This window comes from Narcine bancroftii, chromosome 4, assembly GCF_036971445.1.
Source record: "Narcine bancroftii isolate sNarBan1 chromosome 4, sNarBan1.hap1, whole genome shotgun sequence".
Taxonomy (NCBI): domain Eukaryota; kingdom Metazoa; phylum Chordata; class Chondrichthyes; order Torpediniformes; family Narcinidae; genus Narcine; species Narcine bancroftii.
In genome coordinates, this window is record NC_091472.1 from 71,096,734 (window position 1) to 71,111,469 (window position 14,736).

The 14,736-nt window shown below is 38.3% G+C and overlaps 1 protein-coding gene across 2 annotated transcripts in view; it reads right to left on the bottom strand.

Annotated features, from left to right (window-relative positions):
• The window catches only part of LOC138760671 (uncharacterized), a 202,480-nt gene that overhangs the window by 25,621 nt on the left and 162,123 nt on the right, over positions 1-14,736 (bottom strand). The window contains exon 11 of one of the 2 annotated variants that reach the window (XM_069931582.1): positions 8,951-9,281. The exons of the other annotated variant lie outside the window; for it this stretch is intronic. Within the exon in view, the coding sequence (XP_069787683.1) occupies positions 9,228-9,281 (54 nt within the window). The 3' untranslated portion in view covers positions 8,951-9,227. Of the gene's footprint in view, positions 1-8,950; positions 9,282-14,736 lie in introns of those variants that run through there. 2 annotated transcript variants of the gene reach the window in all.

The following is a 14,736-nucleotide window of genomic DNA, read 5'->3' on the forward strand; positions in this document are numbered from 1 at the left end:
TGCAGTACAGCGATCCCCTAGTAGGCTCAACAACAAGCTGCTCTAAAAAAACCATCTCGTAGGCATTTCACAAATTCTCTTTCTTGCAATCCAGTTGCAACCGAGATTTCGTAATCTACTTGTATGTTAAAGTCCCCCACGACTACTGTAACGTTGCCCTTCTCACACCCCTTTTACTGTTGTAATTTTTGTCCACATTTTGACTGTTTGGAGGTCTCTATATAACTGCCAACTGTGTCTTTTTACCCTTGCCATTTCTTAACAACCCACAATGATTCTATATCACCTCCTTCTAATGATTTAATGTTATTCCTTATCAACCGAGCCACGCCCCCTCACCCCCTCTGTGTACTTGCCTATCCTTTCAATACACTTGTATCCTTGGACATTCAGCTCCCAATGACATCCATCCTTTAGCTTCGACTCTGTGATGATGACAACATCATACCAGCCAGTGTGTAGCTGTACTATGAAGTCAAGCACTTTATTTATTGTGCTGTGTGCATCTAATAACAAAACATTTAACCCTGTATTTGTTGCCTTTTTTTGAATCTGTGTCCATGTTGCATTGCAACTCCTCCCAATGGCTACAATTATGCCCTATTGGTTTGTTTTTTCATACAAACTCCCTACCAGCTGTCCCTACTTATGTAGCAACTGCCTCTTCCCCTGCCTCCTCACATTGGTTATCACTCCCCTGCAAATTTATTTAAAACCCTTACCACCCCCACCCCCAAGAGCATTTGTCAAACCTCCCTGCCAGGATATTGGTTCCCCTCAAGTTCAGATGCAACCTGTCCCGCTTGTACAGGACACCCCTTCCCCAGAACAGGTTCCAATGATCCAAGAACTTGAAACTTTGCCCCCTGCACCTTCTCTTCATCCACACATTTCTCTGCACTATCTTCCTGCCCTGATCTTCCCTAGCTTGTGGCATCAGGAGTAATCCAGAGATTACCACCTTGGAGATCCTGCTCTTCAGGCTCTTTCCTAACTCCCTAAACTTATTTTGGAAGACCTTTACCCCACTCCTACCTATGTCATAAGTATCAATATGTAGCACAACCCTGCCCTTGCAGTATATTCTGCACCTGCTCAGAGACATCCTGGACCTGAGCACCTGGGAGGCAACACACTAACCTGGAGTCTCTTTTGACAGTGTGGGTTTCCTTTGGGTGCTCTAGTCTCCTTCCATATCACAAACCTATCTGGGCTGAGAAGAATGTGGGAGGGGGGGTGAAATAAAATGGGATTAGTCTAAATGGATGTTTGATGGTCAGAACAGACTCTGTGAGCCAAAGGGCTTGTTTCATGCTGTTTGACTATGATTTTTTTAATTGAGCATTATAATGATAGTGATCATGGTTGCAATGCAACTAGCAATGCCTTAAGGATTATAGCTCCTGCTTGATTATACTTGGCTGCCAGCAGGGGTGCAGACACAGAGCAGGAAACTGCAGAAGTAAGATCTGTAATGGAGGCTTGCAGCCCTATTGCATGCCTCATGGGCTGTTTACAACAACTTTAAAGTAAAGAACCTTTTCCTTCGTCCATGTGTTGTCTAAGAACTCACACATATGAATACAAGATGAAACATGTCAAAAGTGGGATGAAGGAAATTAAAAGGAAATACTTTAAAAGGTAAAATCTAAAGATAAACTGATCGGTGAAGAGAAGCTAACACAGTGAAAAATGGAAGGAATACATCCACCAGCTGACAGGTACTGTAGCTGAAAATTGGAATAGATTTAGTGGGAGTCAGCACTGATGAGAAAAGTGATAAAGTGAAAGCGTCAGTTTTCTTGCATGTCATGGGTGATGAAGCTCTGGAGGTGTATAATAACTTCACATTTGATGTTGAAGGAGACAAAATGAAACTGGAAAAAAAATGATGGAACAGTTTGACGCAGAAGTGATGTTTCAGATGTATACAGAAGAAAGTATTGATCAGTATGTGACTGAATTGAGAAACAGAAGCAAAACGTGTGAATTTGGTGGACTGACCAACTCGCTGATAAGAGACAGACTTGTGTGTGGTATTCCAGATAATAGTCTAAGGGAAAGACTGCTAAGAGAGCAAAATGTAGACCTGGAAAATGCCTTAGCACTCTGTAGGGCTACAGAAACTGTAAAAACGCAGGCAAAAGAGTTATTCAATGAAACTTGCTGCAACATGGATGCAGTGAACAAGAACAAACATAAACCGTTTAACAAAAAGTGTGCCAAAGTGGAAAGAGGTATGGCCAGTGAACAAAAATGAAAGGGACAATTGAAAGCCATTTCGTCGATGTGGTACACAACACGTACCAAAAAAGTGTCCAGCAAGTGGTAAAATATGCTATATGTGCAACAAAAGCAACCATTATATCCGTTCTTGTAGGAACCAAGTGCAACAAAGCAAGGTTCATGCAGTAGATGAAACAGAGATAGAGGAATTCTATGTAGATGTTGTGACTGAAAACAAGAAAGAAAACAGAGACTAGATGTTGAGATTAAAAGTGAATGACATATACATTTCAGTTAAATTGGGTACTGGAGCACAAATTAATATAATATCAGAGACTGATTTTAAGAAAATTAGACCCAGACCAAAGATGTATGGAACAAAAGTGAAGGTGACAGGATATTCAGGTAACGATATACCAGTGCAAGGAAAAGTAAAACACAAGGGCAGAGAGCACATGCTAGCATTTATCGTGGTACCAAAGGATGTATAGGCCGTATTAGGTTTAACAGCCTGTGGAAAAACTGAACCTGGTAAAAAGAGTCCTCATTGTGGAAAGCGAAGGAGAGACCGTCTATGATGAACTCATGAAAGAATACAATGACCTATTTCAGGAGAAAAATGCCTTCCAGGAGAACACACAATTCAAAGTAGATAAATGTGTGCCACTGATAATACATCCATGCAGAAAAGTTCCATTTGCACTTCAAAAGCAACTAAAAACAGAGTTGGACAGGATGGAAAGCCTGAATGTGAGTCAGAAGATAGATGAGTCAACAGAGTGGGTGAGTTCACTCGTTGTGGACAAAAAGAATGGAAGGCTTAGAATTTGCCTGGATCCAAGAGATCTAAACAGAGCAATAAAGAGAGAACACTTTAAGCTTTCGATGTGTGAGAAATCATGTCACAGTTGCAAAGTTTTTCAGCAAGTTAGATGTATCATCAGGATTCTGGCTGTTAAAATTGAATAAAGCAAGTTCAAGACTGTGCACATTCAATAGTCCATTTGGCAGATACAGGTTCCTAAGGTTACCATTTGGAATCACCTCAGCTCCTGAAGTGTATCACAAAACTATCCATGTGGTCTATGAGCACCTGGATGGAGTTGATACCTCAATGGATGACATCATAGTATGGGGAACCACGAGAATGGACCATGATGAGAGACTAAGGAAAGTCTTGGAAGCAACAAGGAAAGCAAACCTGAAGCTGAATAGAGCTCAGGTTGACAGAACTAACATTTGTAGATATTATTGGCAGTGAGGGCATCAGATCAGATCCCAAAAATGTGTCCGCCATTGGGAACATGCCAAGGCCACAATGCAAAAAAGATTTAATGGAATGGTCAACTATATGGGTAAATTCATATTCAACCTCTCAGAAAAGGTGGCTCCATTGAGAAGATTAACAGAAAAGAACATTGAATGAGCATGAAAAGTCGAGGAGTGAACTAAAGAAACTCCTCACAGAGGAACCAGTTCTGAGGTTTTACAACCCAGCGAGACCCATCAAGATATTGTCAGACTCATCACATAGTGGGCTCGGTGCATTTCTTCTGCAAAAATATGTTGAACGACAACCCATTGCATATGCAAAACCCTCAATGACAGACGCAATACGCTCAAATTGAAAAGGAGATGCTCAGCATCACATATGCCTTAAAAGATTTCATCAGTTTGTGTCAGGACAAGCAATCAGTGTAGAGATTGACTATAAGCCCTTGATTGCATTGTTCCAAAAGTCATTAAATAAATGTCCACTTAGAATACAAAGAATGATGATTAGGCTGCAACGCCATACACTGAATGCAGCGTACACTCCAGGTAAGCTAATTTACACAGCAGACACCTTGTCTAAAGCTGTTGACACAAGACAGTCAAAAGACTGATGTATAAGGTAAAAGACAGTGGAACGGACTTCAACAGAGCATTCTAGTATACCACACAATGCTGCTCAAGTATGGTATGTCACCAGCCAAACTCCTTATGAGATTTAGGCTAAGATCAAACCTACCCATTCAGGAGAACCTCCTAAAAATAAAAGCGGGGGAGAAAGTGAGGAAGTTCAAAGGACAACAGAAAGAAAAGCAAAAGTATTACTTTGACAGAGGAACAAAAAACATACTGAACTCTACACTGGTGATCAAGTAAGGCTAAAAGACAAGACAAACTTATGGACTCAGAAGGGAACTGTTCTTGGTGAAGTCCAACCAAGATCATACACCATTCAGACAGATGAACGTGAAGTTCTGCAAAGAAATCGTCGAGATCTTCAAATGGTACCAACCATAGTAGATGGAAAGACAGATACTGTTGAACAACCTAAATACACAGCTGAGAAGACATCATCTGATGCAACAACTCAGATTAAAGGACAATCAATCAGGAGATCGTCAAGACATGCGAATCCTCCTAAGTGACTCAAAGAGCAAATTTAAAGACTCCTGTTATAGATTGAAGTAGTGCTATCTCATTCACTCCAAGTTTTAGTGAATGTAAATGTGAACACACAAAACAAGTTTAAAAAATGTTAATAATGTTGATAATAATTAAAATGTAAGTTCTTGGTGTTAAAGTTAAAATTGCTGAGTTATACAAAGAAAACATGTTAGTTAAATGTAAACTACTTTTGTTTTAAGAAAGGGAGATGTAATGATAGTGGTCATGTTTGCAATGCATCTAGCAATGCCTTAAGGATTATGGCTCCTGTTTGATTATACTTGGCTGCCAGAAGGGCTGACGCAGAGCATGAGACTGCAGAAGTAATATGTGTAATGGAGGCTTGCAGCCTCATGGCTGTTTTCAACTTTAAAGTAAAGAACCTTTTCCTTCATCCATGTGTTGTCCAAGAACTCACACATACAAATACAAGATGCAACAAGTATGTGTGTGAAGTGGAGCTAAATATGCAGGCTGTGTTCCCATAGTCCTGTTGTCCTTGGTAGTATAGATAATCCATTTGGGATATGTTCCTGGAGTGGTGTGGAACAGTAATTGCCCTGTATTTTATAGATTCCATGTACTGCACCAATGTGCCCTGGTTGTATGCGATGTAAGTTTTTTTTTAAAAAAGTTGCTTTGAGTGAATAGTATTGGTATTTTTTTGTTGTTGTTGAAGCTGCATTCATTCAGACAAACATCATTCTTTTGCAATTCTTGATTTTTGTATTGTCAATGGTGAAAAGGACTAGGGGTGTCAGGAGGTGAGTCACTTGCTGCAGGACACAGTCTCTGGCCTGTTCTTGTAGCATGAGCCTCTGGCTGAAGACATAGTTCCCATTGGAGCTGGTCTTTGAGGATGATCAAAGGTCAAAAGAGGAAATTATAGAAATGTACAAGGTGAGACTCCAGAGAATTTTAATATCTTTGTGTTGCAATAACTGCCTTTTTGCTATATTTGTGGATTGTCTGATGTTATGAAATTTCTTGTTACCTGTAAGCTATAAATATTCAAATCCATGACAACTATATATTCTTTTTCAGACAATTGAAGAGGTTATTGAGAACTCTGATCATCTTGCAGGTAATCCTACTTTACTCTTCCGTTCCTATTAGGAATGGTCATCGTCCAGGAAAATATGTATGGAATGACTGATTAGAAGCCAGCTTACTTTTTCTGACCATTAGTAAAGCCTTCAGATTGGTTTCAATTTACTACATACTGGATCTTGTTTGGTTATACTAGTCTGGCATTTAGGTCATCAAATCTTTGCTGGTCCATGTTGAGAAATCCTATCAGTCCTGATCTCTTGCTGGATCTCTAGTTTCTTGATCTAAAAAAACACACTGTCAAATTTCTTAACTGCCTATCTTCCACGGTGACAGCTCCAGCTGCTCCAGTCACCAGAGCATTCTGGTACATCTTTCCTAGGCATCACATTCTTCTTAAAGTTAGGCGATCAGATTTGGTTGTTGTACGTGACTTTACTGCTTTTGAATGCGACATGCTTTATTCACATTTCTCCCAAATAGGCATTTGTACTTTCAAGGGTTGGTGCACATATGAACCATCACATTCCAGTGTCCACAACATCTTTTAGAAAGTGACTTTTAGGCTACATTATAGTGAAGAAGGTGTTTGACATGCATTTTTTTCAACAGTCAGGGTGAGACTGCACTTGGGGTATAATAAAAACTGGTGGAGGAACTCAGCAGGTCTCCCAGCAGCCATAGGAGCTAAAAATATATAATCGATGTTTCAGGCCTGAATCCTCCTTCACTGTATGAGTGAAAAGCATGTAGGCCTCTGAATTAAAAGACTGGAGAGAGGAAAAGAAAGGGCAGGGGGACAAGCACAGACCAACAGTCAAAAACTGATAATTGGACATGGATAGGGCAGGAGCAGAAAGGTAAGAATTGATAGGGGGAAAGGAAGGCTCTGTGAATGCAAATCTGGATGAAAGGAGACAGAGGGAAAAGGAAAAAGAGAGAGACATGGCTAGAGGAGACTAATGGAAACATGGCTAATGGAAACTGGAGAAGTCAATGTTAATGCCATCTGGTTGGAGGGTACACAGATGGAATACGAGGTGTTGACCCTCCAACTTAAGGGTGATCTCAGTCTGGCAGGGCACGAGTCCATGGACCAATATGTTGGTATGGGAATGGGGTGGGAATTGAAATAGGCTGCCACTGGGAGAGCACAATTATTGTGGTGGACAGAGCTGAGGTGCTCAAGGGTGCGATCTCCCAGTCTGTGTCCAGTCTCTCCAATGTAGAGGGGTCAACAACCGGAGCACCTGATACAGTAGGTGACCCCTGCAGATTCACAAGTGAAGTGTTGATTCACTTGGAAGGACTGTTAGGGCCCAGAATGGTGGTGAGCAAAGAGGTAATGGTGCAAGTGTAGTATTTTCAGTCACAGGAGTAGGCACCAAAGGTACGATTGGTGGGAAGGGAGGAGTGGATGAGGGATTCACGGAGGGAGTTGTTTCTTTGGAAGGCAGAGTGGGGAAGATGTGTCTGGTGGTGGGATCATGTAGTAAGTGCTGGAGGTTGATATGTTGGATGCAGAGTCTAGTGGGTTGATAGGTGCAGACAGGAGGAATCCAGTCCTTGTTGCATGTGGGAGCCAAGGCAGATGTGCGGGTAATAGGGGAATATGAGGATGAGGGATGGTAGTAGAGAAAAGCTAAATTTTATTTTGAAGTAGGAGGATATCTCACATGATCTGGCATGGAAGACCTTGTACTGAGAGCAAATGTGATGGAGATAAAAGAATATAATCCTTACAGGCAATGAGGTGTGAAGAGGTGTAGTCGAAGTAGCTGTTTAATTGCTGGGTTTGTAGAAAACATCTGTTGAGAGTTTGTCTCCTGAGATGGAGACAATCGAGAAAGGGAAGAGTGTTGCTAGAAATGGACCAGGTGTATTTGAGGTTGGGCTGGAAGTTGGCAGCTAAATGGATAAAGTTGACAAGCTCATCATGGGCAGCCCCAAAGTAATCATTGATGTAGCGGAGGAAGCATTGAGGAGCCTTGACTGTGAAAGATTATAGCATAGATTGCTCCATGTAGCCAACAGAAAGGAAGGTATAGCTGGAGCCCATGTGGATATTCATGGCTACCCCTTTGATTTAGAGAAAGTGGAATAAGTCAAAGGAGAAATTAAGGGCGAGGACAAGTTCTACCAGCCAGTAGTGGAGGGGAATTGGTTGGGTTTGCTGTCAAGGAAGAAATGAAGGACTTCAAGGTATGGGGGAATGGCAGTTTATTATAGTGATTGGATGACCATGATGAACTGGCACATGAATCATCACAGATGTAGACGGGGAGAGAGTGGACAAAATGTAGTCAAGGTAAGCAGATACCAGTTCATTGGGGCAGGAACACGCAGAAACAATGAGTCTACTGAGACAATTTGGTCTATGGATTTTGGGAATCGGGTAGGATTGGGAAACAGTGAGTTCAGAGAGAGTGTGTGAGATGATTAATTGATTTTTGGTGGGGTTCTGTTGAAGGGGTAAGTAATGGGGTGTCTGAAAGTTGGCGTCTGGCTTTGGCCAGATAGAGCTCAGTGTGCCAGACCACAAGAGTGCCACCCTTGTCTGCAGGTTTGATGCTGAGATTCAGATTAATGCAGAGAGTGTGGTGGGCAAGATGTCCTGATGGAAAATCTTGGTTATAGAAGTAGGCATTGAGATGGAGCTAATGGAAATGGAAAAGTTCAGCATCATGGGGTGTGTTGAACTAGTTGGGGTATGGGCGAAGGCAAACAAGTGAGGACAGAGCATTATGTCTCTGAGAAAGGAAGGTTGAAGGTGATGGTAAAGATCAGGTTGGGGTTAGAGTGGGGATCAATTGTTTGGAAGGTGTCGGGAGGAGGATGGGATGGATAATGAGGTAGATGGTAGGAGGGATCCAAGGGAGGAAGGGGAGGGTTGGGGAAATTGGAGGGTGAGATTTCCTGACAGAGGTTCAATCATTATAATGTTCAATTTTGGACTCCCAGCTATTTGGTATATTTAAGCTGGAAAGGGTACAGAAAAGATTCATAAGAATGTGGTTGGGTCTGGTAGGCTTGAATTCCCTGGAGAGTACGAGGCTAAGCGAGGACTTTTATAGTGGTTTATGAAATCATAAATAAGATAAATAGTCATCATTCTCTCCCCCCCCACCCCCCAGAGTAGTGGAATCTACTAGATTATTTTTCTTTTTCAATATTTTTTATTGAAATTGAAGTTCCACATTAAAAAATAGAGTACATAAGAATACATATTAAAAGTCAGAAAATAGTACATTACACTTAGATCCTACCAATTCATCCAAGGTATTCTGCATTTTAAATTAAACAAATATTACAGTAATATTTTATTATAAAAAGGCAAGGAGAGGAAAAAATAATTCCTTATCAAAGTGATAAGTTATCTTATTAGTCAACACTTCTGCATTCATATCAAATCAGAGATTATGAAAGTAATCAAGAAGGGCCTCCACAGTGTTTGAAAAATTTAATTCAAATCAGAAATTGAGCATCTAATCTTCTCTAAATTTAAAATGACAATGTCACATAGCCATCGAGTATGCGTAGGTGAAGCAACGTCCTTCATCTGAGCAATACTGTAAATAAAAGCCAATTCATGCAAGTCAGATGCCATTAGAGTTATAGCACTTTCTCCAACAATACCAAACAAGGCAGTTAAAGGATTAGGCTTAAAATTCACTGTAAAAAGGACAGAAAATTTTGAAATACTTCATCTCAGTATTTCTCAAGACTGACATGTCCAAAACATATGAATTAATGAAGCACCTCCATAATTACATCGATCACAACAAGGAGATACATCTGCATAAAAATGTGATAATTTGACTTTGGACATATGAGTTCTATGGACTACTTTAAATTGTAGGAGGGAGTGGCGGGCACATAAAGATGAGGTATTAACCAATTTGAAAATTACATTCCAGGTTTCTTCAGAGATTAAAAGTGGTAGGTCCTGTTCCCAGGCTTTTTTAATTTTATCTAAAGGAGCCTCTCTTATTCCCAATAACATCCCATAAATGTTAGATATTGAATCGTTATGAAGAGGTTGTAAATTAAAAATTACATCTATTAAATTCTTATCAGTGCTCATAGGAAATTTATGTAATTAAGATCACAAAAAAAAGCTAATCTCTAATGAAAAAAAATGAGTATTTGGTAATTATATTTAACTGATAGTTGTTCAAAAGCAAGTTAAAGGTTCCATTATTGTCACATACTATATTTAGAATGTAACATACATGAAATACTTTTACTTTTGTCTACCGTGAGGCAGACAGAGAGTCGCCATTTTGTCCAGCACCCCTCACAGATACCTACAGGACCTGGTGTTCCTAGGCAGTCTCCCCTCCAAGTACTGACCAGTCCTGAGCCTGCTTAGCTTACAAGATCAGACAATCTCCAGCTATTAGGCAAGACTTCCTTTAATAAATAAATCTTTAAAACATATGCCTAATTTGTACTATTCTTAAAAGCTACGTCAATCATGGAAGGAGAGTATATAATATTTAATAAATTGTGTATATTAAAATGGGAATAGTGATTTTAAAAAAAAAATAAATCAAGTCTGATCATCAGATATAATAAATGGTAAAATATTTTCAAGTCTATGAGCCAAAACTTTGGATAGAATTTTAGTGTCAATGTTGAGTAGAGAAATTGGCCTGTATGAAGAGCAGTTGACTGGATTTTTATTCTTTTAAGAATTAGTGAGATGGAAGACTGGCAGTTTGCCCAATTTAAAAGAATCAGAAAAAACAGAACATGGGTAAGGTATAAGTAGTGAGGAAAAAGGCTTAACATTCTCCAGGAAGTCCATCAGGACCTGGTGACTTCCCAGAATGAATGAACAGCCTCTAATTTCTTCATACAAAATGGGTTGATCCAACTTCTTTTGGTTATCAGCAGATAATACAGGAATATTCAATTGATTTAAAAATTACTTATTGCACTATTATCCCTAAGAGAGTCAGAGCTATACAGTTCAGAATAAAATTCCTTAAAAGGTATTGTTAAGAATCAACTTGATCATTGGTTCTCAACCTTTTTCTTTCCACTCGTACCTCTAAGTAATCCCTATGCCATTGGTGCTCTGTGATTAGTAAAGGATTGCTTAAGATGGTATGTGAGTAGGGGGAAAAAGGTTGAGAACCAATGCACTGGACACAATTGTTACTGAAATATTTTGCTTGAGAAAAATTGTCATTGGCCTATTTTCTTTGGAGATATGAAACCTTGCACATAACAAGTCAATTAGGTACGTTTAAAACTGTGGTTTTCAAATTTTTCTTTCCACCCACATACCACCTTAAGCAATCCCTTACTAATCAGAGCACTGATGACATAGGAAATACTTAAAGTGTATGTGAGTGGAAAGAAAAAAAATTGAAAACCACTAGACGAGATTCTCCAGAGAGTATCTATTTGAGGAGAGAAGGGCAAGAATTAAAAAGATCTGAGAGCACGCTTCACACAGAGAGAAGGATGTGTATGTGGAATGAGCTGACAGATAAAGTGGTGAAAGTGGAGATAATTGTGATGTTCAAATTACATTTAGACCAGAAAATGGAGAACAATGGTTAAGATGAGTACAGGCTGAATGCAGGCTAACAGGATGTGCTTGGTTGGCAAAGTTGATCTGAAGGAGGTGATTTTGTGCTCTAAAGCTGATTCTATGTAATCCCTCTCCAGTCATCTGGAAAATTGTATTACTTTACACTTATGTAAATTAACCATCATCTGCCCATCCACAGAGCCCTCCTGTATGTTTTTTGCTGTCTGTTACAATCCTCTTCTTGGCTACCATGCAAAGTTCCAAATATAAACATTCTACCTTGCACTCCCAATGTTGGTACCTTAAGTGGTCCCAGCATTGACAAATGGGAACACACTGCATCATTCTTCAGTGTGAGAAATAACCATTTACTCAATTTTCTACTTTCTCCATCTACTGCTGCTCCTTTAATTTAATGGGCCACAAATTTTGCTAACCAAGCTTTTGAAGGCACAAACAAACAATAGACTTTATGCTTTTGTACCTTTACGGTCAGTGATAAAGCACTGTTAAAGATCAAATAATCCATGTGGTGAACTTTCAGGAGGAGAGGGGGAAATAATATCAATACTAAAAGCTTATTTTCTGATGTAATTTTCCTAGTCATAATCCACCACTTGTTGATTCTGGGATATCATACAATGAAGTTATTGAATTATCTACTTAACCCTAATTTTATTTTTTTTAATACCTAACACCACATTTACTCTCTCATATTCTAATTCTGACTTAAATGCATTAATATTTCAAGTGGCCATTGACAAACAGTTGATGATAAATAACGACACTTTATTTCAACTTGTTAACTTTTTTATAGAATTGAATGAAGGATGGTCAGCTTTCTTCCGTGTACAGAAATCAAGAATACAAAACTGAATGCTGAAATCCAAAGTTTTAACTGTGACATGTAGGTAATATTATCTTCTATTAAGAACTTTGAAACACTCCGAATGTTTAGTATTTGCAGATTTAGAAAATTGTAACCTGCTGCAAATTGTTCTTGCAGTCAAAGTCTTATATTTTGAATAGATGAGTGAAATGAGAGTAGGTAATGCAGTAACTGTACTCGTACTGTAGACCAAGGTTTGAGATTTATAGGTATAAAGCAAAATTGATCGGATCTCTAAGTCTCAATAAAAATGCAATCCTCTTGTTTCACAAAATTCTTTTAGATTTCTTCAGTGAGAAAAGGTTAATGTTTGTAATAACAGATACATGTTAGAGGTATGAAATTAATGCTTCTGCTGAATGTGATGTCATATTTGGGAAAGTAACCAAATCACAACTTAAAATATCCACTTGAATTCTTCATCTTCCTAAAGAACTCACAATAGTTGATGTCAACAGCTTCTGGACATACTGTTTTAACTTCTTGGAATCTCATTCCTAGGTTACATAATTTGTCCAAAGTCTACTGGGATGTTTCACTTTCTGGAAGTTCTCTTCAAGGTCAATGACAAATACTTTCAAAGATGAAACAGTCTCTGGTGTGAGCCTTCAATATACAGTATGATGCTCGTGTTCCTGGCTCTGCAAGAGTGAAATCCTGAGCTAGTCTTGCATTAATTGACTCTGGTACTTGGGCTGAAACTATAAACAAGCCAGTGAAGGATCTCAATAGGTAGAGCAATGAGTGCGTGGGACACTTGTTTAAACCCCCTCCCCCCCTGCCAGAGATGCTGCATAATCTGCTAAATTCTCAATACTTTTTGCTCCAAATTCCAGCATGTGCATTTTTTAAAAAAAATCTCCACATTGTGGACTAACCTGACAGGTGTGGAGGACCTGGATTTTGCAGTTAACAAGTACTGTCAGGTTCAGTGTGCTATCAATGAATCCAACAGAATATTTCCAACTGAGGAAGAACATGCACCACCCAGAACTTGTCACTACTTTTGTTGAAATACAATGCGGACAAGCCGAAATGTTTCTACTTATGCAGAACATGTGTTGCAAATGACAATTGTTCCCCCACCCACCCCCTCACTTTACTCCTCTCCCACCATAATATTGCTTTTTTGAGAGAAGGTCTTCAATGTTTAAAGGGATGTAATGATTCACAAGGTTCTGAGCATTCTGGTCTTGAAATGTAAGATTCTGGCAAATCTGTCGATAAAAGTTACAAAAACATAGAACAACAAACACTTTGACTGGAATAGCATCACCTGCTTGAACATAATAGAATCCGATAACAGATTTAACTATTAACTTGTTTTGTTATGAAAAACCAAGATGTTGTTTGCCAGAATCTACATATAAAATACATATACATAAGAGGACACCAACATTACTCTGATTTTAAATATACTCTCATTAATTTGCTTGATTCACATGTACAAAATGGATCTTTAGTGAGGTATTCTGCAGGCTATTGCACTCATGGACCTGAATATGAAAGTTGAAGAAATCCTCTATTTACCTTTTGTAATATGTGAAGTATGAGCCTGTTCTGCCAACAAGATCAGTGTACAATTGTCTATATTGCTTAACATCTATTAACAAAAATCTGCAGTCTCAGATTAGATATCAATAAATTGCAGCCATTTGTTTAATTTTATATCTTATTTGTTTTGAATAAAAGGATGCTTTTGGTGAAATTGTGACTTGATCTGCTTATTTCTAGAGAACATGAGCCAGTTTGGTTAACCTCTGATTACTTCCAAGCATCATTCTAGTCAATTTACAGAGCACTCCCTTCAGGGCAGTTTATTCCTTCCTTTTTTAAACTTTATTCATTCAAAAAACAAATAATATGACGAATGCAGCAATTAAACAAACATAATTTTTTTATATACAGAAAAAAAAAGAACCCCCCTCCCTTCAGCCAACTCTCCTAAGGAGAGCCATAAAGAAAGAATATTAGAGAAAAAGTTAAATATACATATTAAAATCTAATCATTATAAATTGAAAAGTAAATATTTTGAGTATTACAACCATTTATTAATAAAAAAATTATAATTATCACACAAAACATGTATTTTTTTCCATTATTAAACAATATTTCATCTCATTATGCCATCTATTAATATCAATCATATTTGTATCTTTCCACATACTAGCAATACATTTATTTGCTACGGATAAAGCTAAATCTACAAAAGCAAGCTGAAACTTATCTCATCCTAAACCTTTCAGAGGTTGCAAATTACCAATAAAAATACTGTTGGATCAAAAACTATTTTAATCTTATACAGGTATTCAAAAAAAGATTGAATTTTCTTCCAAAAAGATTGTACATAACCAAACAGCATGAAAAAAAGTTCCAACCGTATCACCACATCTAAAACACAAATCTGATTCATTAAAACCATATTTTTTAATTTTTCAGGTGACAAATGTAATTGATGTAAAATATTGTAATTAATCATTGCATAACATGCATTTATCAATCTAATTACACTATCATAACAGATATCTAACCAATCATCTTCAGAAAAAATAAAACCAATATCTGCTTCCCATTTAATTTTAGATCTAT